Below are 25,444 nucleotides of genomic sequence, written 5' to 3'. Positions count from 1 at the left end.
TTCCATCTCAGAAACTGTTTACATTGTGTCTTGTTACAGTTAAGTATTAATTTGTTACCTGAAAACCACATGCTGATGTTACTGACTATCCTATTAGCTAGATGACTTATTTATGTTTCACACCTTTTGCAATTACACTTGTGTCATTTTTATAAACCCAGAACACCCTGCGGTGGCTATCACTTTACATGATTCTTGTTAGATTCAAATCTCTTACATGTTTGTTGACACTGGAGGACAATGTTCTGCTTCCTCATTCAAGATTTGAAGTAAACCATTGTTGAGTTTTTTCTCTAATATCACAATAATCTATTTAATGCAAAAGTATTGTACATCTACACAATCTAATGGTCTTGTTAAATCAATGAAGATATCTACTACCCTTGTCCATCTCCATACCTGAGTGGTCATCATGACTCATTGCCATATGGAAGACCTGGCTTTGATTCCCAGTTCTGCCTGGGATTTTTTCTTGGCCTGAAGACTAAAACAGGTGATACCAATTAAGGAACTACTTGACCAAGTAATAGTAGAAACAGGTGTGCTAACCCAACAACAACTGGGAGTGTGATGGGCTAATCCCCAAGCCCTCCATAATCCATCGACAAGATGCCAATGACTATTGGGCATGGTGATCACCCAGGCCTAACTGGCCTGTCTGTGGCCAGAATGGTGGTGCTTATCTTAGCATCCTTAACCTATTGTCTAACCCTTCTAGTGCCTCACACACAAAAGAATAAGTAGCACTTTCTGTGGATACTCCCTTTCTGAATCCAAACTGAGAGTCTGACTGCAAATTACATGTACTGAGATGTGCTAATACTTTTTCACACATTACTTTCTCAAAAACTTTTGAAAATACTGGTAGCAAAGGAACTGTCCAGTAATTCTCTACATTATCTTTTCCATTCTATTTATAAAGTGGACTCACTGAAAGTATTTTAGTCTGTCAGGAAATTGACCAAACCAGAAAGACAGATTGCACAGGCGACTGAGCACAGAACAAATGTATGATGTACTAATCTTCATAATCCAATTCGAAATTTCATCATATCTAATGGAGTCTGTAATCTTTAATGATGCAATTACAGATTCAGTTCCAACTTTTCTTGTTTCCTATACCTTCTTGTGATGTAGTTCTCCTGGAACATGAGTTTTTAAGAGTTCTACATATTTGCTTGTAGAAATTAAATTTTGCTTTAGTTAGATTGTTGGTTGATGTGGGGGAGGGGACCAAACAGCAAGGTTTTCAGTCACATTGGATTAGGAAAGGATGGGGAAGGAAGTACGTTAAGCCCTTTAAAAGAAACCATCCTGGCATTTGCCTGAAGTGATTTAGAGAAATCACAGAAAACCTAAATCAGGATGGCCGGATGTGGGTTTGAACCATCATCCTCCCAAATGCGAGTCCGCTGTGCTAACCACTGTGCCAACTCACTCGGTAATTTTGATTTAAGGGGACATTGTATGTGAAATTCGTTGAAATTTGACATTTTCTGTTTTAAGTCGATACTGTACTTTGGACTTTCCTGAACATTTTAGCATACAATACACTAAAATCCGACAATTTTGAGACCTTCAAATAATATTTCGAATGTTTACATGTGACTGTCAAATTTCGCAGCTATGCTTATACTGCCACAGTTGAGCAGTCATATCTTGGGAACTACACAGTCTAGAAGGCTGTGAATTGCTTTGTTTTTGTCTATGACACATCAAGAAAAGAATGGGAACATATCTACATAACCTAAAAACCAAGCTGGATAACACAAAACTGTCTGATGGCAAGACAATAACATGTGCTGGTAGACTAACGGACAAATTAATTGATGAATTACAGGAATATTATGGGAGGTGCCATTAGAGATAACTGCGACAATTTAGAGAAGCTGAAAAGAGCTGTGTGGAACACTTTCTTTCATTAAATATCAACTACCTCCACCAAATACTTGGTGTGAAATTATAAGGACTTGCTGTTTAGGAAGAACAAAACTAAAGCCGTATGAAAAACAGACTATGCACTTAAAATAACAAGCAGGGATGTATATAGACTATATTAATTTCATTATATTATTATCAACTTCGTTGTATTATTTTGTTTTTCACTTTTTTATGTATATATTGTTTGTGTCCCATTTCTTTGAAATGGCTTACATGTACCCTTGACAACATCCATACAATATCTATTGTCAATGGATGGATAAATAAAATAACACAAAAACATTCTCTTACTTTGGCAGTAATGGAGGCAATGCAACCTATTTACAGAGATTTGGCAAATCCTGAGCTATTAAACAAGTGTTTACATGGAAAGACCCAGAATGTGAATGAGTCCTTCAATAATGTTGTGTGGTGCTGTGTGCCTAAAAATGTATTTGTTGGCCTTATGACTTTAAATTTAGCAGTGTATGATGCTATAGTAACTTTTAATGGTGGGATCTACGAAAGACAAGGTTCTGGAGAAGTTAGGGGTACGACCTGGACAGAACACCGCTAAAGGACAGTGGGAACTGGATGAGCTTCCTGTATGTGAAGCAGATTTAGCTGCTCAGCAAATGACAAAAGAAGCAAGAAAAAAAGGAGGTGGCAAGCACTGGTCTGTTGTGACAATGAAGAAGAAACAAACTATGGGCCAGGGCAATTAAAGTGCATAGAAGACGCAGATATGTAAATCTGTATAAGAGTTTGTAATAAAAATAGTTTTAAACCTCAATATCTCTGAACTACATTTTTCCAATAAATAACCAATTTTCAAAGAAAGTACTGATGGTAGAGACATGAAATTTTCACAGCATGCCAAGTGTGAGATTCAACACATATGGAACTACAATAATTAAAATATCCTGAGTTGTTTTGTTTTTCTGTTCATTTATTTACAAAATCCTGTCAAAAATTGAGTGTTTGAAAAAAAATGATAACATGCCCCACAATACAATTTTAGTAATAATTCTAGTTCAGTGTATCTAGAAAGGTGCATCAATAATTATGGAAAATTGTATGTTAGTGTCTTAAAAAGTTTCCAAGATAATGGGTCACAAAATTTGATAATTTAACATTGGTGTCATAGGACAGACAATGTCCCCTTAATGAGCATTATTGACAATAAGTTATTATTAAATATTTTACACAATTCTGGTTGGTCCATAAGAGTTTCACTCTAACATAACAGAGTGCCATGCATTGGGCAGCTAAATTTTGCCCTGGTCTCTCTTTCACAAATGCCCACACTGTTCTAACTTTGTCCTGACAGCTTGTATTAAAATAAAGCTCCCATTTCCTCCTACATAACATTCTAATTCCATTGATTATCCAGATTGGTTGCTTATTAGTACTGATGCCTGCCTGCACTTTTTTAATGACAAAAAGAGCTATTTAGTACAACAATAATTGTTTTAAAACTGTATTATACCAATGTAAAGAATCTGTGGATTAATAAAAACTAACCTATTTTTGTATAATGGGTTGCCTAATGACAAGTTATACAACTTTATTTTAAAAGCTTTTAGTCATATGAACTAAGCAGAGCATGACAGACTCTAACTGGGACTCTCTAATTTCTCATTCCCAATAAAATGGACTTTGGTATATCTTAGTCAGTCTTAGTTCTGTTTCTATGTTGGTGAGCTTCCTATCTGACAACTATTTCTGAGTTATTATTGTCAATGTTGCATCAAACATAGGTGTACAAATTCATAACCGTAAATATTCTTGATGTAACAATGGAAACTCCATGTAGAAATATCAACAATGAAGGAAATATAGATTGCTGCTTACCATAAAGATGACATGTTAAGTTGCAGACAGGCACAATCAAAAAGCACTCACACAAAAGCTTTCAGATACAGAAAAAGAGGAACATACACCATTCATTCACATCCTTCACACCCTCAAGCACACTTCACACACACAATACCACCAACTCCAGCAGTTCGAATTGTGTGTGTTTCCCTTTTCTTATGAAAATTTTGGTCAAAATCTTGTGTGTAGGTGTCTTTTAACTGTGACTGTCTGAAACTTAATGTGTCATCTTTAAAGTGAGAAGCAATCTATTTTTTCCCATTTTTAATAGTCTTGATTTCTCAGGTTTCCCTGTCACAATAGATTAATAATGAGCTTAAAGGTGTTCTGAAAAGTGAAAATGCATAATAGCAAAACTCACAGCACCTCTCAATAGGAAAGCATAGTCAGTTGTCTAAATATTGTGCATAAAATGGAGATACTAACTCAGCAGAACACGCAGAAGCATAATATTAATAAATATTCTTAACATGGTTAGAAGGAGATGACAATGCTCCTTATGAAAAGACGCACAATTTATAAACAATTTTTAGTACTTTTAAAATGTTAAATATGTGAATGACCCAATACAAGCTTGTTACGTTGCAAATGGAATAGACCAATATGTGGCACCTGGAGATAGTCATCAGTCATCACAACATTTAATTTCACCTGAGCTATAATAACCAGTGTATCATTTTTCAGAAATGGTTTTCTTCCAATGGGGGCTTGAGTGAGTACAGATATCTACACGATTCACAAGTTTTGCTTCTGTATCCCTGGATTACCTCTATGGGAGGTGTTGTGTTTTCCATGGATTACATAGAAGTTTATTGGCTGTAAACCAATTCAAAGAGGAATCAGAATCTAAAATTTACTAAGTACTGAAGCCACACTTACAATTCACCACCGGAATTCAGGCTAAGTCTCAGTAACACTTGCATCTTTACTACTGCCCAGAAAAGAAAAGCCTCCTTGTACTAGAACTCCAGTGTGCAGGTATATAGTGGAGGGGCAGTGTGTAAAAGGAATCTGTGACTTCCTTTGTAACAGCCGGTTTAATTTTCACTGATAAGAAAATACTAATGCAGATCTTTCAAAAATAGAAACATGATATCACTTGTCTTACGAGATCAAGACAAAGCTTTTGCTAGGATAGTGTCAACATTTTAGTAGAAAAACTTGAGTTTTATGGAGTACCTGAAGACACATTCATTGCAAATACTTCTTATCTAAACAATAGAATGCCCATACGCTAAATAAAATACTAGTTGAAACTGGCAGTGGTACTCCATACAGGTCTGTCCTCAGAGCCAATTTGTGTCACTACATAACTCCTTCTGCAATATGCTACGCTCATGGCACAACATTGATCACAACATTTCAGCTCAGAATCAACCATTCCGAGTGGCAATAAAAGTGTAGGTGGTAGCCAACTTATCATGAATCCTGATGGTTGTTTTTTAAAAGGAGTGATATTTTCATGAAGTGTGACTTTTCTAACATTTATGAGTGAAGGTTCAGGACTGATGGACTTTTAAGTTTGCTGCAGTGTGCATTATGGTGTACAGACCTTAAATTCTCTGTGATATTAGCAACAATGAACTTAGTTTAAAACTTCATTGGGTTATACATTAACTTAACACTTGCGAGTAATAAAGCTTGTTTGAGAACATTGCTGATGAATTTTCACACATTCAAACTTTTAGTCATTAATTGCTGTGATCACAATTCATATTCACCAGTAGCATTTTATTGTTTTCCTTTGTAATTACTGAATTCGCTGTCGAATTGAAAACTGATGTGGCATGTGTCACTTAAAATCAATTTAGGGACAATTCTACATTTGTACAATTTTAATGACCGCTTAGATAGCTGCAAATAAATAATTTCAGGATGAGATTGCATCAGTATATGGTGACTGGCAGACAGCGAGTCACAGCAAAACACAGAGACCATATTTTTTGATTAGACTAGATTAGATTAATACTTGTTCCCTAGATCATGAATACGACACTTCGTAATGATGTGGAACGTGTCAGGTTATTAAAGATGTCTGTAAAAGATATTACATTACACAAAATATTGCATGACACTAATGTTTAAAGTTTTTTTTGTTTTTTTCCCTTAATTTATATCTAAAAATTCAGCCAGTGAGTAGAAGGAGTTGTCATCTAGAAATTCTTTTAATTTATTTTTAAATGTTAGTTGGCTATCTGTCAGGCTTTTGATGCTGTTTGGTAGGTGACCAAAGACTTTTGTGGCAGCATAATTTACCCCTTTCTGGGCCAAAGTCAGATTTAACCCTACATAGTGAAGATCATCCTTTCTCCTGGTGTTATAGCTATGCAGACTGCTATTACTTTTGAACTGGGTTGGATTATTAACAACAAATTTCATAAGTGAATATATATACTGTGAGGTTATTGTGAGGATCCCTAGATCCTTAAATAGATGTCTGCAGGATGACTGTGGGTGGGCTCCAGCAATTATTCTGATTACACGTTTTTGAGCAATGAATACTTTTCTACTCAAAGATGAATTACCCCAGAATATGATGCCATACGAGTGCAGTGAATGAAAGTAGGCATAGTAAGCTAATTTACTGAGATTCTTATCACCAAAATTTGCAATAACCCTAATAGCATACGTAGCTGAACTCAGACGTTTCAGCAGACCATCAATGTGTTGCTTCCAATTTAACCTCTCATCAATGGACACACCTAAAAATTTCGAAAATTCTACCTTAGCTACAGACTTTTGTTCAAAGTCTATATTTATTACTGGAGTTGTGCCATTTACTGTATGGAACTGTAGATAATATGTTTTATCAAAATTTAAAGAGAGTCCGTTTGCTGAGAACAACTTAATAATTTTGTGAAAAACATCATTTACAATTACATCACTTAGTTCTTGGTTTTTGGATGTTGTTATTATACTTGTATCATCAGCAAAAAGAACTAACTTTGCATCTTCATCAATGTGGAATGGTAAGTCATTAATGTATATCAAGAACAGCAAAGGACCTAAGTCCAAACCCTGTGGGACCCCGTACTTGATAGCCCTCGCAGTTTGAGGAATCAGCTGCTGTTTTAACATTACATGAACCACTTATTTCAACTTTCTGCATTCTTCCAGTTAAGTATGAATTAAACCATTTGTGCACTGCCCCCCTCAAACCATAATGATTTAGCTTATCTAAAAGAATTCCATGATTTACACAATCAAAGGCCTTTGAGAGATCACAAAAAATACCAATGGGTGATGTCCGGTTATTCAGAGCATTTAATATTTGATCAGTGAAAGCATATATAGCATTTTCAGTTGAAAAGCCCTTCTGAAAACCAAATTGACATTTTGTTAGTACTTTATTTTAACAAATATGGGAGGCTACTCTTGAATACATTACTTTCTCAAAAATTTTTGATAGAGCTGTCAGAAGAGAGATTGGGCGGTAGTTGTTGACATCCAACGTATCCCCCTTTTTATGCAATGGTTTTACAATGGCATATTTCAGTCTATCGGGGAAAACACCCTGCTCCAAAGAGCTATTGCATACGTGGCTGAGAATCCTAATTATCTGTGAGGAACAAGCTTTAAGTACCTTGTTGGAAATGCCATCAATTCCGTAAGAGCTTTTACTTTTCAGTGAGTTTATTATTTTACTGATTTGAGAGGGAGAGGTTGGTGGAAATATGGTTGTTTCAAACTGCACAGGTATGGCCTCTTCTATTAGTAGCCTTGCCTCTTCTAGTGAAGATCTAGATCCTATTTTCTCCACAACATTTAAAAAATGATTATTGAAAATATTTCCAATTTCAGATTGTTTGTTAGTACACTTGTCATTCAGTTTTATGGCACTAAAGTCTTCCTGTGCTCTTGGTTGCCCTGTTTCCCTTTCAATAATATTCCAAATTGCTTTAATTTTATTATCAGAGTTACTGATCTCAGACATGATACACATGACTTTTTAATAACTTTTCTTAGTACCGCACAATAGTTTTTATAATATTGAACAATTTCGGGGTTAGTACTCCCTCTTGGTGTTAGATACAGTTCTCTTTTACGGTTGGAAGATATCCTTATTCCTTTAGTTAGCCAAGGTTTTTTATATGTTTTCTTGGAATTATGTTTAACTATTTTGTTGAGAAAACAATTTTCAAATACCCTTAAGAATGTATCGTGAAATAAGTTATATTTCAAGTTTGCATCGGGTTCCTTAAACACTTCATCCCAGTCTAGCTGCTGTAGGCTTTGCCTAAAGTTTGCAATATTTATATTGTTAATTGAATGCACTGCTTTGAAAGTCTGATTTGATATACTGCATGGAGCTATGTCATGTACTGTAACTAGTTGTGCACCATTCTCAACAGGATAAGCATTTATGTCCTTAAACTTATCTTGGTCAATAAAAAAGTTATTATCAATGTACTGCTGTTCCTTGTTATCCGAGTAGGAAAATCAATGACGGAGCTCAAATTGAAAGAACTGAGTAATACTACAAGGTCATTCTTCCTATTACACTCTTTCAGGGAATCAACATTGAAATCCCCACAAATGATTATTTGCTTCCCCCTATCTGACAGATAGCACAACAAAGCATCCAAGTTTTTTAGAAATAGCTGGAAATTCCCTGAGGGGGATCTATACACTGTTATAATTATGAAAGTGTCATCATTTGGTTTAAGTTCAGTGGCATGTGCTTCCATATGTTGCTCTACACAAAATTTTTTAGTTTCTAAATTTTTTACACTGTGGAACTTTTGACATATATGGCAACTCCTCCTCTCATCATATTATCTCTACTTACATTTACAGCTAATTTGTACCCATTGATGCTAACCTTTTGCGTATCAGTGACAATGTGATGCTCAGACAGGCATAGTACATCTATTACATTCTCAGTTTCTATATCTTCTAAACAAAGCAGAAGCTCATCAATTTTATTCTTCAATTCCCCAATATTTTGATGAAATATGCTAACATTATTTTTCACTTTGCTTTTGTGAGTATCTTGAACTTTTTTAACATCTTTAGTACTTGCCTGGCTGAGTTTCCAACTGGACACTGATCTTACACTAAAAATGAGTTTCCACCATGAGATGTAGTTCCTCCCCCCTTTAAATTTCCTATCAGCCCAGCCAGTTTACCCTTCCCTTTCTTGTTGAGGTGTAGGCCATCTCTAGTATAATCCCACCTACAGAGTGAATCAACAGGAACCACACCAGTGTGTGACCCCGCACAAGATCCAAGTAGCCGTTCCAACTCCAAATTAACTCTCCTGACACAGAAGCTCAAATGAGGTCAGTTGTGGCGCTCTAGAACCGACACAAACCCAACACTGGTATGACTTGATGTTGATGCAATCTTTGCCAGGTCACACTTTATGCTGTACCCTGGATCTCTGTCAATACTGTTGCCCGGCCCACCCACAATAACCACGGTATCTTCCTTAGTAAAGCCTCTACATAGTGAACCTAAATCCTCAGTAACCTGCCCCAGTCCAGCACTAGGTTTGAAAAAACTTATGACCTGGTATTCTGACCCTAATTCATCCTGCAGAAGTTGGCTCACGCCCCTAGCATGCTAACTACCTAGCAACAAGACTTTCTTTCTCTTTGCAGACTTCCCTACATTCTTATTAAATTTGCTGCTGAAAGCTTGTTGAGCCCTGTCTACATCTACTTCTGTGAGAAGCTCATCAGTTTCTGACTGAGGCAACAGGTCAAACCTGTTTTGTACATTAATAACAAAGCTGTCAGAAGAATTTCTTGGCCTGTTCCTTATGCCTGTTGCCACTTGCCAACCCTGTTTACCCTTCTCCCCCCGTAACCTGCCCAGTTCTTGCATAGCCTCATCTAACTCAGCCTGAAGGGCAGCAATTTTCTCCTCCTGTTCTACAATCTTTCTATCTCTACTGCATAGCCTACAGAATCACAGATGAGTCTCGCTCATTTTCCCAATTCCCACGCCACTACAATCGCCCCAATGAAAAAAGTTATTACATCCATCACACCAGACCCCAGAGCTAATGATTCTACAGAACGTCAGGCACTTTACACTCATGGTACAAATCGATTTTAGTGACAGAAAGACAATTAAGTTACCAGAAAACAATGAGAATGCGTGTCGAAAAATTAGGCCTAGTTGCGACTATGTAAACAGTGGTTCAGAAGTTTTTACTGGAAATTACTTAAGAGATGACAATACTCTACAGATATAAAGGGGCACCAAACATATTTAGCACACTAAACTATCAGTAAATGCACTTAAAATTGCGGTATGAAGTTTAATCTGAAAGCTCAAACAAAACGAACTTCACTTGATTATTGTGAAAATACGCGAGTAAGACAAAAATCTTTACTGGTACACTTGAAGAGCACTGTAATTAACGTAATAAATTAGTTTAAAGTGTTCAAAACAGTTAATTACTACTTAAATTACTTATCTTGTACGAGAGCTGTGACTCAGATGTCCGTATAGCAGGCGCAGGGCTACCAACGAATTTTGTTCTGATCACTTTGTGGCATGTTGCCAGATAGTCAGTTTCATTAGAGGGTGCAATATCTACACCACAAGTCAACATGTTGCAACTGTTGACAACTCATAGTAATAACTATACACACTCTCTTGAAATCACTTCTTATTTTGGTCATAGACTGGTTCCAATTATACAACACAATACATGAACTGATTCAGATGGCTCATTCTGTCACCTATAATTATGTTTTTTAGCAATAACGAATTGTCAGTCTATGCAAATCAGTACCAGTGAAGTATTTTGTGGTATTAGTAATGGCAACATGAGACTACAAAGCTGATATTTGGGGAATAACAAGGGTATTATGTACAATTACATAATTTACAAGTGCAGGATAAATGCAAATTCCATTCCAATAGTTTATTTAAAATATACTGAAAATTAATGAGGCTATAGCATTTGCAACTTTTTTTTCTAATAGCAGCAACTGTTGTTGCACCAATGGCAGATAATATAACATCGAGAACAGCACCACAAACAACTGACATTGCCACGGCAATGGTTGGAATCGAATCAGCAACAGCAGACAGAGCTGAGAGCAACAGGTCCAGATCCACTTGTTCTCAGCTTAGCATTTGGTTTCTTAAACCACTCACATAAAGATTAAGAGCCTTATAATGTTCACCTCCGGTAGTATTTATCTGCATGAAAAGTAACAGAGATGAGAAAATTCAAAAACCAAAAATACCATTTTCACTCCTGGTTGAAGTTAGCAATTGTCCAGCAGATCCATAAATAGGATTCCCTACTAGATCTTTTAGGACAACCATTTGCTGCAGACCACACAGAGCCATCATTAGCTCACATTTTTTATTTGTTTAGAGGACAATTCAGTCAGATCTACACAACTGCTACAGGTAATTTTAAAACTAGGGCAAGCACAGGTAAAATAGTTATACACAATTGACTGATAATTCATTGAATGAACAGTTACTTAAATACATATGTTGAAACTACTGAAAATCCAGGATGGAACATGACAATATGAAGAAAAGGATAGTTGTTACTCAGCAGATAGTAGAGATGCTGAGTTGCAGATAGGCACAACAAGAAGATGTCAGAAAATAAGCTTTTGGCCAACAAGGCCTTCATCAGAAATAGACAAAACACACACACACACACACACACACACACACACACACACACACACACACCACACACACACACAATTGACATGCACATGATCGCAGTCTCTGGCTGCTGAGGCCAGACTTTGAGCAGTAGTGTATGATGAGAGCAGCAACCGGGTGGCGGAGGTAAGGAAGAGGCTGGAATTCAGAGGGAGAGGAACAGTAGGGTATGGATGGAGATAGTAAAGTGCTGCTTGAGTTAGCATACAGGGACGAGGTGGAGAAAGGTAGGGTAACTAGCAGCAGTTGGGAGATAAGACAAAGGGCTGGGTGATGGGGAGGAGGATGGTGTAGTGGCAAGGAGAGAAGTAGAAAGACTGTGGGTGTGTTGATGGAACACAGAGCTGTGTAGTGCTGTAGGACACATTGCAGGGAGAGATCCCATTTGCACATTCAGAAAAGCTGGTGCTGATGGAAAGGATTCACATGGCACAGGCTGTGAAACAGTCAAAGAAATAAAGAACATTTTGTTGGGTGGCATGCTCAGCAACTGAGTAGTCCAGCTGTTTCTAGGCCACAGTTTGTCGGTGGTCATTCTTGCAGACAGACAGCTTGTTGGGTGTAATGCCCACAGAGAATGCAAAACAAGGATTGCAGCTTAGCTTGCAGATTACATGACTTGTTTCACAGCTAGCCCCTCCTTTAATGGGACAGGTGATGCTTGTGACCAGATTGGAGTAGAGGGCTGCTCACCACTACAGATGCAATGGGCTTGGGTGGCTAGGATATATGGAAGGCACTTCTTGGTGTGGAATGGGTACAGCTGATGAAGTGGAGGGTAGTAACTGGTAGGTTTGATATGAACAAAGGTACTGATGTAGCCATCTTTGAGGTGGAGATCAATGTCAAGAAAAGTGGCTTGCTGGGTTGAGTAGGTCCAGGTGAATCATATGGGGGAGAAGATCTTGAGGTTCTGGAGGAATGTGGATAGGGTGTACTTGCCCTTGATCCAGATCACAAAGACATCATCAATGAATCTGAACCACGTAAGGGATTTGGCATTTTAGGGGTTTATGAAGTTTTCCTCTTGATGGCCCATGCATAAGTTGGCATATGATGATGCCATGTGGGTGCATGGCACCATTCTATGCCAACTTATTCATGAACCATCTAGAGGAATCCCATCAACAGTTTCTCCCCCATATGCTTCACCTGGTCCTACTCAACATAACAAGCCACCCTCTTTGATGTTGACCTCTGCCTCAAAGATAGCTACATCAGTATCTCTGTCCATATCAAACTTACCAACCACCGACAATACTTCTACATTGACAGCTGCTACCCATTCCATACCAAGAAGTCCCTTCCATATAACCTGGCAAGCCAAGTCTGTTGCATCTGTACTGGCGAGCAGACTCTTGACATATAACAAGGGTCTGGCTGAGGCCTTCATAGGTCCTCCCAGCCTTGTACAAAAACAGGTCTCTCATGTCTTGTCTCTCCAGTCACCCACCACCTCCCAAAGCCCCACCATATGGCCACAGAGGAGCATTTCCTTCATGACTCAGTACCACCCAGGGCTGGAGCTACTGAATCACATTCTCCATAAAGATTTCAACTATCTCTCGTCATGCCCTGAAATGAGTATGTCCAACCAACTATCCTTCCCACCCTTCCCACAGTGGTACTCTGCCATTCACCAAACCTACACAATATTCTTGTCCATCCCTACACAACCCCTGTTCCAACCCCTCACCTCATGCCTCATATCCTTGCAATAGATCTACATGCAAGACCTGTCCCATACATCCTCCCACTACCACCTACTCCAGTATGATCACAAGCATCACTTATTCCATCAAAGCCAGGGCCATCTGTGAAACCAGTCATGTAATCAACAAGCTAAGCTGCAATCACTGTGCTGCATTCTATGTGGGCATTACAATGAACAAGCTGTCTGTCTGCATGAACATGCTGAGGCCAGACTGCAACAGACTGCAAGCAGCAGTGCATGATGAGAGAAGTAACCAGGTGGTGGGTGTAAGGAGGAGGCTGGGGTGGGGAGGTAGAGGAACAGCAGGGTAGGGATGGCCAATAAACAGCTGGACCACCCAGTTGCTGAGCATGCCACCCAAAATGATGTTTTTCATTTGAATGACTGCTTCACAGTGGGTGCCATCTGGAACATTCCCATCAACACCAGCTTTTCCAAATTGCACAGGTGAGAACTCTCCCTGGAATATAGCCTCTTAGCTTCTACCTATCTAGCCACTTCCCTGTCACCATTCCGGCACTACACCCCCCCCCCCCCAAAAAAAAAAAAAAAAAATCACCCGTCTAACCTCCTGACTGGTCCTAGCTGCCCTACTTTCACTCCACCTCCCCCACCCCAGCCTCCTCCTTACACCCACCACCTGGTTACTTCTCTCATCATGCACTGCTGCTTGCAGTCTGTTGCAGTCTGGCCTCAGCAGCCACAGATTGTGGTCGTGAGTGTGTGAGTTGTGTTTGCATGGGTGTGTGTGTGTGAATGTTATCTATTACTGGTGAAGGCCTTGTTGACCAAAAGATTACTTAAAGTCTTTTTGTTGTGCTTATCTGTGACTCAGCATCTCCACTATATGGTGAGTAGCACCTATCATTTTTCAAATATTGTGTAAATATAAAACTGAATAAAAAGTCCAATAGTCCACTACAACTGTCATTATTTAAGTTGATTAGAGACCCACACAACTGATTTTGCAACTTTAAGTTGCATCTTCTGGTGTATATAAATACTGTATCATGGTGTAGGGAGTAATAACAGAATGATGCAGAGTAACAGCTGGCAGTGCTACACAAAGTTCTTAGCCCTTCTCGAAGTCTAGCCACACCCGCTGATACTCTGCATTTCCTATACCTTATGCCATAGCATTTATATACATCAGAAGTTGTGTGGGTCTCTAATCAACTTAAATAAAAACAGTTAGGGTGGACTATTGGACTTTTCATTATTGTATCAATTCTCTCCTTCAAACGGCTGCACAGTTATCCCAAATATTGGAGGAAGAAATAATAAGTGTTCCAGCTGCACACCCAAAAGATGAAATATTCTATCCACTCAGAAAATGTCAAGAAAAATGTCCTACACAAAGTTTCTAAGAGTATAGTTAGATTATAGTTTAAGATAGGGAAAATTTTTTGAACTACCAAACAAAAGGCTCAATTAAAAATGTTATAGCCTAAGAAGGCTTGGGCAGTATTTTAAGGTTGGAAAGGCACTATGTGCCATTTATGCAAACGTGCATAGCCCTCTAATTGTATGATGTGCTGTTCTGGGCCAATTGTAGGTTTGCAAAACAATCATTTATGTCTGTGTTACGTGAAATCACACACGTGAAATTACAGCATCAAACAGTCAAGTTGGTGGATACTTTTACAATAAAATTCATCTACCATCTTTACAGCATGTTAATTATAATACTGTTCATTTGACCGTCACAGTTTCATTATCAGGGCTTTCTGTTGTTATGTAAGGACCTGCATGGAGATGTAAACACACAATAGATGCTTACTTCCAAATTTTTTATATTTCTTTTGTATATGAGATCACAATGTGATGAAGGATTTCTCTCAAATTTTCTTGTCCAGATTGGTGCTGTGATAACTGAGATACACATTAATGGCTGTTCAGTGACTCGTGTGTGTGTGTGTGTGTGTGTGTGTGTGTGTGTGTGTGTGTGTGTGTGTGTGTGTGTGTTTGAACACAGAGATAACATTGCTGCTATTGAAACCTGGTGTGTGTGTGTGTGTGTGTGTGTGTGTGTGTGTGTGTGTTTGAACACAGAGATAACATTACTGCTATTGAAACCTGGTGTGTGTGTGTGTGTGTGTGTGTGTGTGTGTGTGTGTGTGTGTGTGTGTGTGTGTATTTGAACACAGAGATAACATTGCTGCTATTCAAACCTGGTAGCCCCTTGTTTGAATGTAAGGCTACTGTCAGATTGGATTAAACATTTCCTTGACACAATGGTCCTGAAAATTTATACTCATGGAAGTGGTAAACCTAATTTTCTGCTACCTTATTTCACACAGTTATTACTCCAAGTTTAGGTAGCATACCACATTCAATTATATGACCAGACAAGAAGATTTTTGGACATTTTGAAAGGAATGTACTTCATTTTGGTTAAGCATCTCCAAAATATATTTATAGTGTGATCCTTTTATGAGGGAGTTGCTTGGTTTCATGCTCTTACAACTCATTCGTGTACTACAGCAAAGTAGTAATAGCTACATAAATATTAGTTTGTGCAGAAAATGTCTGCCTGCTTAGCTGAGTGGTAACGTGCTCACCTGCCATGCAGTAGGCCTACACTCGATTCCCAGCAAGGTTGGAGATTTTCTGTACTCATGGACTGGGTGTTGTGTTGTCCTGTTGTCCTCATCATCATTTCATTCTCATGACCGGTATGCATGTCGCCCAATGTGGCATCAACTGAAATATGACTTGCACTTGGTGGCTGAACTTCCCCACATGGGGCATCCCGGCCAACAATGCCACTCGCTCATTTGATTTTTTGTGTAGAAAATGGTACATAACATTTTGATTCCCTTTCAGCATTATCTGTAGATTTATTATGTGCATATATCAAAAAATCACCCTTTGTATGAGATGTGTGAGAATATTGTATTGTGATATTTTCATGAATAATAATAATAATAATAATAATAATAACAATTATTATTATTATTATTATAAATCTTCATTAGTTTACTCCTATCTCAATTCTGTTCCTGGCATATATCATTCAATAAGAAACAGTGTTACTTATGAATACAGTCATATATAAACTTTGCAATAACCACACCTCATCTTTGCTAGTGGGGAGGATGATGGGCAGACACCTTTCCTATATCAACAGCCAGTGCCAACTGTGGTCAAACTCAAATTGGACTACCCAGATGTAAAACATGTGTTGCCTATCCAGCAGCTGCTTCCTAACTCATATCATCTGGATCACTCCTTCTCTAAATTTCCCACCATCAAGACACTTGACTCTACATTTCTTACTACACCTTACTTGAGGGCAAGATGAAATTTTCTCAAATTGGTACAGAGACATCATTGATTCAATGAAATGTTGCTTTTTCTATGTTGGAATATTTTGCATACTAATGTAAAATACATGTCAGCTTTTTTTGTGTAGTAGTTTCATTTATATGACTCTTTAAAGTATCACTGTGCATATTTCATTCAAGTGAATAAATTGAGGTATGGTGCTATCCTTAAAAGTCTTGTTTTTGATTGTTTATCACCATTGTTAATTCGTCTGAAGCTGTTGAGAGGTAATAAGGGGTCTGATCTTTTATAATAATCAGTTTAGAAATGTGTGGCTGAATTGAAACACACCAACACCTCTATTGGAGAAAATCTGTTTATGGACGTCCAAAAACTGCTGTGTTATTGGTAGAGATCAGCAGTGAATGCATTACTCTTAACAATGAAGTTTATTGTAGCCAAATGCTCACATAATTTTTTATTGGTTGGGTGATTCCAACTGAGTCATTCTCATCAGTAATTAAAGAACTGACATTCTATGTAAATTTTCTGAACCATATGTATCAAAAAGTATGAAAACTGTCTCAAATTTCAAAAGATAATAAACAACAAATCTCATCTGGACAATGTACCTATACTGAAATGTGCCAAAAACGTGGTAAAACTGACAGATAAAAAGTGTTAGCTATGGGAAGATCCGCCCTTTCTACCAGATTTCTTACCCTCTGACTTTCAGCTATTCACACATGTAGAGAACTTAATGACTGAAAACATAATGGGTATTCTACAGACTCTCTGCAATAAACCAAACTCTGAGACATGAAAAAATTAACCTTTTACCTAGAAAAACAGACAGATAGAGAACATTTCCACTTGTCCTCATATATTTTCAATCTCAGTATCTTCCTGGAAGTGCCCACCCTAGACCATCAACTATGCTGTATAATGCATAGCTTGCTACTGACTTTACCTGCATCTATGGAAACTGTCATCCTTTATATATTTGTACCTTCCACATCTACTGTTTCATCCTACTCTTCCTGCTGCCTTATGTTTACACTTGCTTGTTCACTTTCACTTCACTCGTATAGACTGAGACAAGTAGTTATCTGAGGCATAATGCAAGTTTGGAAGCTAACACATGGTCATTAATGTATTGTTTGTGTGCTTATGGCTTATGCACTACGAAATACTTCATGATTAAGGTGAGTGGTTGTCTTTAATCATACCATTGTTTATCTTTCAGTATAAGTTGTTGAGTATCACATTCATCTCCTTTATGTATGATTCCCATGATACATACATAGACAAAATTGCCCTTACTTCCAAATACTCAAAAATAGTTGCAGATAAAACATTAGGTAATTTCCTTGTAACAGCAACTTTTGTTTCTTGGAAAGAATTCTACACTAATATCATAACTCATAAACAATATTTTGTTATCACACAGTGGTAGGTAAGATAAACTTGAGAATGAATAACTCCACATTTTAAATAAGTCTAGACCACAAGAACTAAATTGTATAACAGAAAATATAGAATATGTTAATTTTTAAAATGATAAGTACATTGTGGTCATCCATGACACCTGACTGTATGAAATCCCAGCTACGAGGTGGCTTACAGGGTGGTGGAATAATGCAGGACCTGGGAGAATCCTCCTCACGTCTCTCAGTTGCTCTTAAATCTTTGCCACTCTCTTCACTTATTTCATCATCAGATGGCTGCACAAATTCCTGAAGTTCCAAAGATGGGCTCTGGAAAGAAACATAATAATAAGTACTGCAGAAGTAAATTCTTTATGCTCTTTGGACATTTCTGAAAAAGTATTGTTATTTATTATATACATTATCTGGAGCATCATGTAAAGAACTACACTAACTTGTGACTTATCACACAATTCTTGCAGTTTGTTTTCATTCAAGATGTTATGAGCTTCACGAGTCTCTGTTCCATCATCTTTGAATGTGGTGCACTGAAATAAATAAGTTACAGTTCAAACTTACAGTTCAGTTATCAGTTAAATAATAAATATTTACATTCAAGTGACTTTAAGTGGAAAAGCGTTAAAGCAACAATAAAAAAAGAATGTTTGAAATTTGTTAGTAAATAAGCTAAAATCTCCATATACGATACCTTTCAGGTTCATAAGAAATTTGGCACATTTGCATTCTAATTATTTGTCACTTGGGTTGATGATAAAGGTAGAATTATAGGTGCTCAGCATCATGGTCTTTTATTATTATTATTATTATTATTATTATTATTATTATTAGTAGTAGTAGTAGTAGTAGTAGTATTAGCAAGCTTTACTAGCTCATATCGCAATTTTTTGCCAGGTATTTCTATTTTGGCATTTAATTTTCCAATGCATCACATGTAAGATTTTCATATCTTTTCTGATATTGTCAAAATTATGTAGTCTTGGTCTTCCAAGAGGTCTTCTTCATTGAGTATGTTCTGTACATAACAGACATATTTCTGTTCTTCTGAAGCTCTAAGCTCATGTCCAATCCAATGAAGACATCTAGCTTTAATTTTGGTTACTATTTCTGGTTCTCCACACAGGTCACGCATTTCTTTGTTAAAATCTCCATTCTGCTGTCTTCTTACCCTGAATCCCGCCACATATGTTTCTCAAAATTTTTCTTCCAAAAACTCTTAATTTTACTTCTTATGCATTTGCTAATGTCAATGTATGACAAAGATATGTCAGCATATGTATGGTAATAGTTTTATGTACATGAATTTTTGAATTTCCTGTAATAAGTTTGCTTTTTAATATTTCCAATCATTCAGAATAACATCTATCAGTGTTTTGTAGTCTATTATTTATTTTTCCTCTAACACTGTTGTCTGTAGTTAGCGAGGTTTCAAGATAAGTAAACTTAGTGACTGTTTCAGTTTTCTCTGCACCAATTTTAAAGGTATGATTTACCTTCACTTGCCATGACAGAATGAAAAATTTGGTTTTACTGTTATTAATTTCTAGTCCTCTTCTTTGTAACCTGTTGCACAATATTGTGGTGAGTGGATTAATTTCTTGTTAATTTTCTCCTCAGATTACAATGGCATCTGCATATCCCAGTATGTTACAATTGTGCTATGGCATTGTCACAAGTTGCGATTATTTTATTTTCCTGATTATCTCCTCTATAATGGGGTTGAAAAGTGATGGTGATAAAGCATCTCCCTGTTTGACTACAGAAGTAACATAGAACAATTCCAAGAGCCTGTCTTGTACTTTAACTCCAAAGTTTAAATGCACATTTTTACAGTGTTTAAAAAAAAGGGGGGGGGGAGAAAAGAAAAGCAAAGTGCACTTCCTGAGAATATGCAAATTTGTTTCGTAAAATGAAAGCATTATGCACTGTTGAACTATCTCTTCTAAAACCACCTTGTACATCATCAGTAACTTCTTACAGATATGGTTGCTGCCTTGATAAAAATTTTGTAAGTGTTTTATATGCAGAGTTGAGTAATGACATTCCACCGTAGTTGTTGCTGATAGATGGGTCTTGTTTTTTTTTTATAAATTGTGTGAATTAAAAAATCTTTCCTGTCCTATGGAATTTGATCTTCTTTCCAAATCTTGACATTCAAATTATGTAATTTTCCTAGTCTAGGCATATTCCTTATTTTTGAGATTCAGGTGTGTATTGAGTCACTGTTAGCTGCTTTACATGTTTTTAATCTCTGCACACTTTGTTTCAGTTCTTGGAGAGAAGGTTTGTCAATCAGTATTTAGGCAGTTCATATTGGTGACGTTTTGTTGTTTAATATGACTATTATTATTTAGTAGTGCTTCAACATAGCATTTCCATCTTTATTTAATTGTGTCAGTTCTCTTATCGGTTTCCCAATTACATATTTCATGTAACTGCAGGAATAGTTACTGTTATTCCTTTTATCCTGTTTGTATATACTCAGAAAACACCTTGATGTCTGTCCTATCATTTCTATTTTATTCAAAACTTCCTTGACTGAATCCCTCTTTTCCTTTCTTATTAAAGTACAACAAGCTTTATGTTCTTGGGTAAAGATGGATTTGCTCTGATCATTTGGATTTTGCTAGAATTTTATTCTTGCTATCTTTCTATCACTAACAGTTTTAGTTCAGTCCTTCTTAAACCATATGTTCTTGCTCTGTTACTAGAATCCTAAAATTTTCTTTGAGATATCTTTATTGTCTCCCTTAAAAATTCCCAGTAGCCTTCATTTCAGTGTCTGGCTGGCCAAATAGAGAGCAACTTGACTACTTTTATTTCCTAAATCCTCCATGAATTCTCCATATATTATGAGATCTGTGAGTTTAAATGTATCATATTTGGAAGTGTATGCACTTTTTGTTATTACCGTTTGCATTATTAAACATGGAAATAAATTTAACCTAAGAAGTGCTCTGAGTCACAGTCTGCTCCAAAACAGTTCTTTATATCTGTTATGCATGTTAGATGATTTCTCTGAACTAGTACATGGTCAGTTTGATTTTGTGCAAATCCTTTCGGGGAGATTCAATATTTTTATGGGGAAAACAAGTACTCTTAACTATCATATTTCTTGATGAAATAACATCTATTACTTTGAGATCATTGTTATTTGTGTGTGTAAGTGCATTGTGTTTCAAAATTTTGCCATTTAGGGGAACTCCTGCCCTAATTTTGCACTGAAACCTAAAATGGGCATCTTAATACTGTTCTTGGAAAATAAGTCACAGAGCCATTGAACTTTACATAAAATTCTCCTCCGACACCATCAGTTTTTTCTTCTATAGGTACATGTATACTAGTGATGATTAATTGTAAATATTTACTATCAGTCATCAGATAGCTAATTATCTCATCTACTGCCTGAAATTTTTTAATGATGTGGATAAAATTGTGGAGAGGGGGAGTGAGAGAGAGACAGAGAGAGAGAGAGAGAGAGTTAGTTAGTTCCATGTTCCATTGATCATTTGCACACCAAATTGTAATGATGTGGAACAAATCATTTTACATACACATCACAACTTAATTTTTAAATATTGCTACATACCGAACATTTATAAAGTTTTGACCTTCTTTTTCAAGTATCTAGAGATGTAAGTTAGCAATTCCTACCCACCACACAACACAGTAATAGGAACTCTTCTGCAGAAGAGAGAGAGAGAGAGAGAGAGAGAGAGAGAGAGAGAGAGAAAGAGAGAGAATAAAATAGAGTGTGAGAGCAAAATTAAAAAAGAGTGTACTCAATCAATTTTTGAAATTCATGGTGGGACAACAGAGGCTTGCTAAAGGAACAACTAAACTACTACAAACTACTACTCCAGACATATGTTGCTGGTTGATCACAAAATGCAAGTGGATGAGATAAGCAGTCTGAGATTAATCAATATTTTCAACCTAAGAACTTCAAGAATCAACAACCATACTGTTGCTAGGATGAGTCATATAAGTGTGCTAACAGCACTGAAAAGGAGCTTAAAATGCAAAAAATCTGTGAGGCCGTAGTACCCAATGGATTTCATATGAAATTCTGTACAGAGAATGATAGTGAATTAGCTTCACTCTTGCCCATAATTTACAGTAGATACCTTGACCAGAGAAATGTTTTCCATTATTCAAAAAGACCACAGGTCACACACATCTTCAAAAAGGAAGCCACAATGATCCAAAGAATTGTAAATTATTGAAGACTTCTAGAATATATTCTAATTTCAAACATTATGACATACAGGGTGTAATATAACCTCCATGGAAATCAGCACTTATTTCTAAACTATTGAAATTACAAAATTCATCTTGCATTCTTTACACACTGTATCCTCAATGCCAGGGAGAGGAAATAAGGCTCACTTGATGTTTTCAGAGTTTCAAAACGCTTTTGTTTCTGTATCACTGTGGGCTTTTTTCTTAAGCATCCTATGCAGTTATGTATGACAAAAATCTATCTGATAAAACTTTAGTAATATCCAGTGAGATATAAACAAAATATTAGCCTTATGAAAATACTGGCAACTGATTTTTAGCATAAAGGAATGGAAAGTTGTGAAATTATGGCATATATTAGTGTAGTATCATTTGACCACCACATTACTGAGTCAAATCTAATGTTAGCCATGAGACTGAAAAATTTAGGAGCAAAAATGTATAGAAATATGAAGTAGAGTAACCGCATAGGTGCAACTGTATGTAAAACAAATGACACATTATGATTCAATGGTTAAAACAAACTGGACAATTGTAGTCTGTCTACAGAAGAGATTGTGTTCAAAACACTTGTATAGCCCATAATTTGTCATGCTAATGGAACTCCTGTCAGGGCAGACTGATGGGGGACATAAAGTGTATACTAAGAAAGACAGGGAAAATGGTCACATGCTTGTCTGCCTGATGAAAAAAGTAAATGACAGGTTGAAAAATCAAAACTGGAAGATAATCAAAGAAAGATACTTAAAGAAAGATGCTATCAGCTTAGAAAACTTCAAGGACCATGTTTCAGGGCAGAAACTATGAATGTTATTCATCTCAGTATACCTTTGTCCCATATAGATGACACAGATAAAATCAGGCAAATAACAGCTCACACAGGCAACTGCTAGAAGTTATTCTACCTAAGATCCATCTGGGATGGAACAAGAAGATTCCTTAATATATGATCCAGTAAGAATGAACAGTTTTCTTCCCATGTGCACAATGACACACTTCCACATCATGAAGCTTAGTTGTGTCTTAGGTGTATCTGTTAAGTGAAGGTGATTGTGATGAGTGTTATAGTGTGTGGTGTTATTTTTGTGTTGTATGCTGGTGATAAAAGGGAGAGAATGAAACTTAGTGCTGGCACATAGCCTACTTCTCTCAATTAACAGCAAGGGAACCACTGAACTTAATGATCCCTTATGGAGAAATCACCATAACAGTGTCACATGTCTTCATTTCATAATGCAATATGAAGCAACTGAAATTTAATCCAGAATATTGGCTGAAGTGTGGTGTGTCAAGAACTTTGGTCGCCAGATCTCCTCCCCTTGCCACAGAATACTGGTGGTGAAAGTTTCTTCCACCAGCAGGATTCAAATTAGCTACCTCCAAGTCAGGGGGTCACTGCACAGCTATGTACTAGCATTTCCATCAACATCTACATCAACATCAACATCTACAGCAACCTCAGTTGTGGATGAGTATTGAGGGTCCTACATCAAATTTGACTAATAATGGATATATTGCATGTATGCATAGAATGCCAGAACAATTTCTTTTGTAAAGGTCTGTCTTGATCACATAAGTTATACAATTCGTAATTAACAGTTTAGGTTACTTCCACTGTCTGATCAGTTACAAATAGAAAAATTATGGTATGTCGTACCATAATTTTTCTATCTGTAACTGATGGTGATCTCTCCATCAGGGGTCATTAAGCTCAGTGTTTCTCTTGGCGTTAATTGAGAAAAGTAGATTATGTGCCAGCACCAAGGAATGCATAAGAAATAAAAGATAAAAAATAATAACATGCTAACAGTCATGCATATGTCATATATACCATAAAAATATTCTGGTATAAGTATCAACATCAATATGCATCTAGGCACACAGGTAAAATTGAGTGTCTGACAACAAAACATAAACTGACATACAATATGTGGAAACAAAATACATACTTACAATCCACATAAAACGTGTAAAGGGCTATAGCAGAAAGGTCTTACCCTGGCAAAGTAAATTCCACATCATAGTGCAAAAGTCAGATTAAGAGGTGTACAAATAACATAAAATTTATTAATAGAAACCTTTCAGCATGAGCAAACAATTACACATAATAAAAATAATTAAGAAGACAATTACTAATTAAAGCCTTTTTTTTAATTCTGACATACCAGATGTGAAAAAAAATTATTTACTACAGATGTTATGTAGGTGGCATCATACGTCTGTACAAAGATGATGAAAAAGAAATATGAGAGGCAGAAGAAAGAATGAAGTGATGCACAAAACGTTAAGGTCACAGTGGATCTGGAAGAAAAAAGGAGTATAAATTTTTGGATACTGGGTTACCTAAAAGATGGAAGACATAAAATTCCCATATTTAGGAAGGCAACAGCTACTGATATGATTACAAATGTGGAATCTTGCGACCCTATAAAGTATAAGTGAACATACTTGAGCATCACAATCAACAATTGCCAAAACCCATAATGACAAAGTGGCAGAATTGAGTGTGATTAAACAAGTCACCAGAGCAAATAGATATAAGCACCATGATGTAACAAATCCTTACAACGCGCTAAGGTCAAAAATGTGACAAGAAGAAGACAATAGGTCCAGATGGTAATAGGTTTATTCTATGTTGTACAATGGTGCACTTTCTGACAGAACTGCACAAACATTCTGCAAAATGTAAGTAAAACTTGGATTAGCAGCCAATCTTTCTATGCTCCATACATGAATGGAATGGGAAGAAACTGTATTTTGTGGTATAATTGGAAGTACTCTCCATAACACACTTCACAATGCTTTGCAGAGTATGGATGTAGACTTTGATATAGATGATCTCATAAACAGAGTTCTGGTAGAACTCCATAAGAAAAATTACCCTGCTGAGATTTTCTTTGACATTGCCTAGCCTTCGGTTCTGTAGATCATGAGTGGGGAATCACTCAATATGGTGTCCCAGAATGTTTGGTAGATTGCTTATTCCTGTTCATGACCTACATAAATGATTTATCAATGACAATGGAAGCCTTTCATAAACTTTAACTTATTAAGGGCCAAAACGCAACCATACCAAACGCAGCCAGGAGAGTAATGAAATGGAATTGCAACTGATTCACAGCAAACAGTTTAAAAGAGAAATTGTGTGGCAGTAAGTATGACATAATTGTCAATCTGTGGAGGCAGTGATTGAAAAACTATAAGAGGCAGTCAAATGAAAATGAGACAGATGGAAACAGTAAGTAAACTGTTTATTATTTCAAGAGTAATCAATGTAACTGTTAATACATTGGTTCCACTGTGAGCAACACAGTCAATGCTTTCATGG

At 36.7% G+C, this 25,444-nt stretch overlaps 1 protein-coding gene across 2 annotated transcripts in view; it reads right to left on the bottom strand.

The window, feature by feature from the left end:
- The window catches only part of LOC126299386 (uncharacterized), a 478,915-nt gene that overhangs the window by 256,893 nt on the left and 196,578 nt on the right, over positions 1-25,444 (bottom strand). For both annotated transcript variants that reach the window (XM_049991253.1, XM_049991254.1), the window contains exons 5-6: positions 18,312-18,404; positions 17,998-18,186 (exon numbers count right to left, since the gene is read on the bottom strand). In XM_049991253.1, coding sequence (XP_049847210.1) covers positions 17,998-18,186; positions 18,312-18,404 — 282 coding nt within the window. The remainder of the gene's footprint in view (positions 1-17,997; positions 18,187-18,311; positions 18,405-25,444) is intronic.

Source organism: Schistocerca gregaria, chromosome X, assembly GCF_023897955.1.
Source record: "Schistocerca gregaria isolate iqSchGreg1 chromosome X, iqSchGreg1.2, whole genome shotgun sequence".
Taxonomy (NCBI): domain Eukaryota; kingdom Metazoa; phylum Arthropoda; class Insecta; order Orthoptera; family Acrididae; genus Schistocerca; species Schistocerca gregaria.
This window is presented reverse-complemented; position numbering and strand designations above follow the sequence as displayed.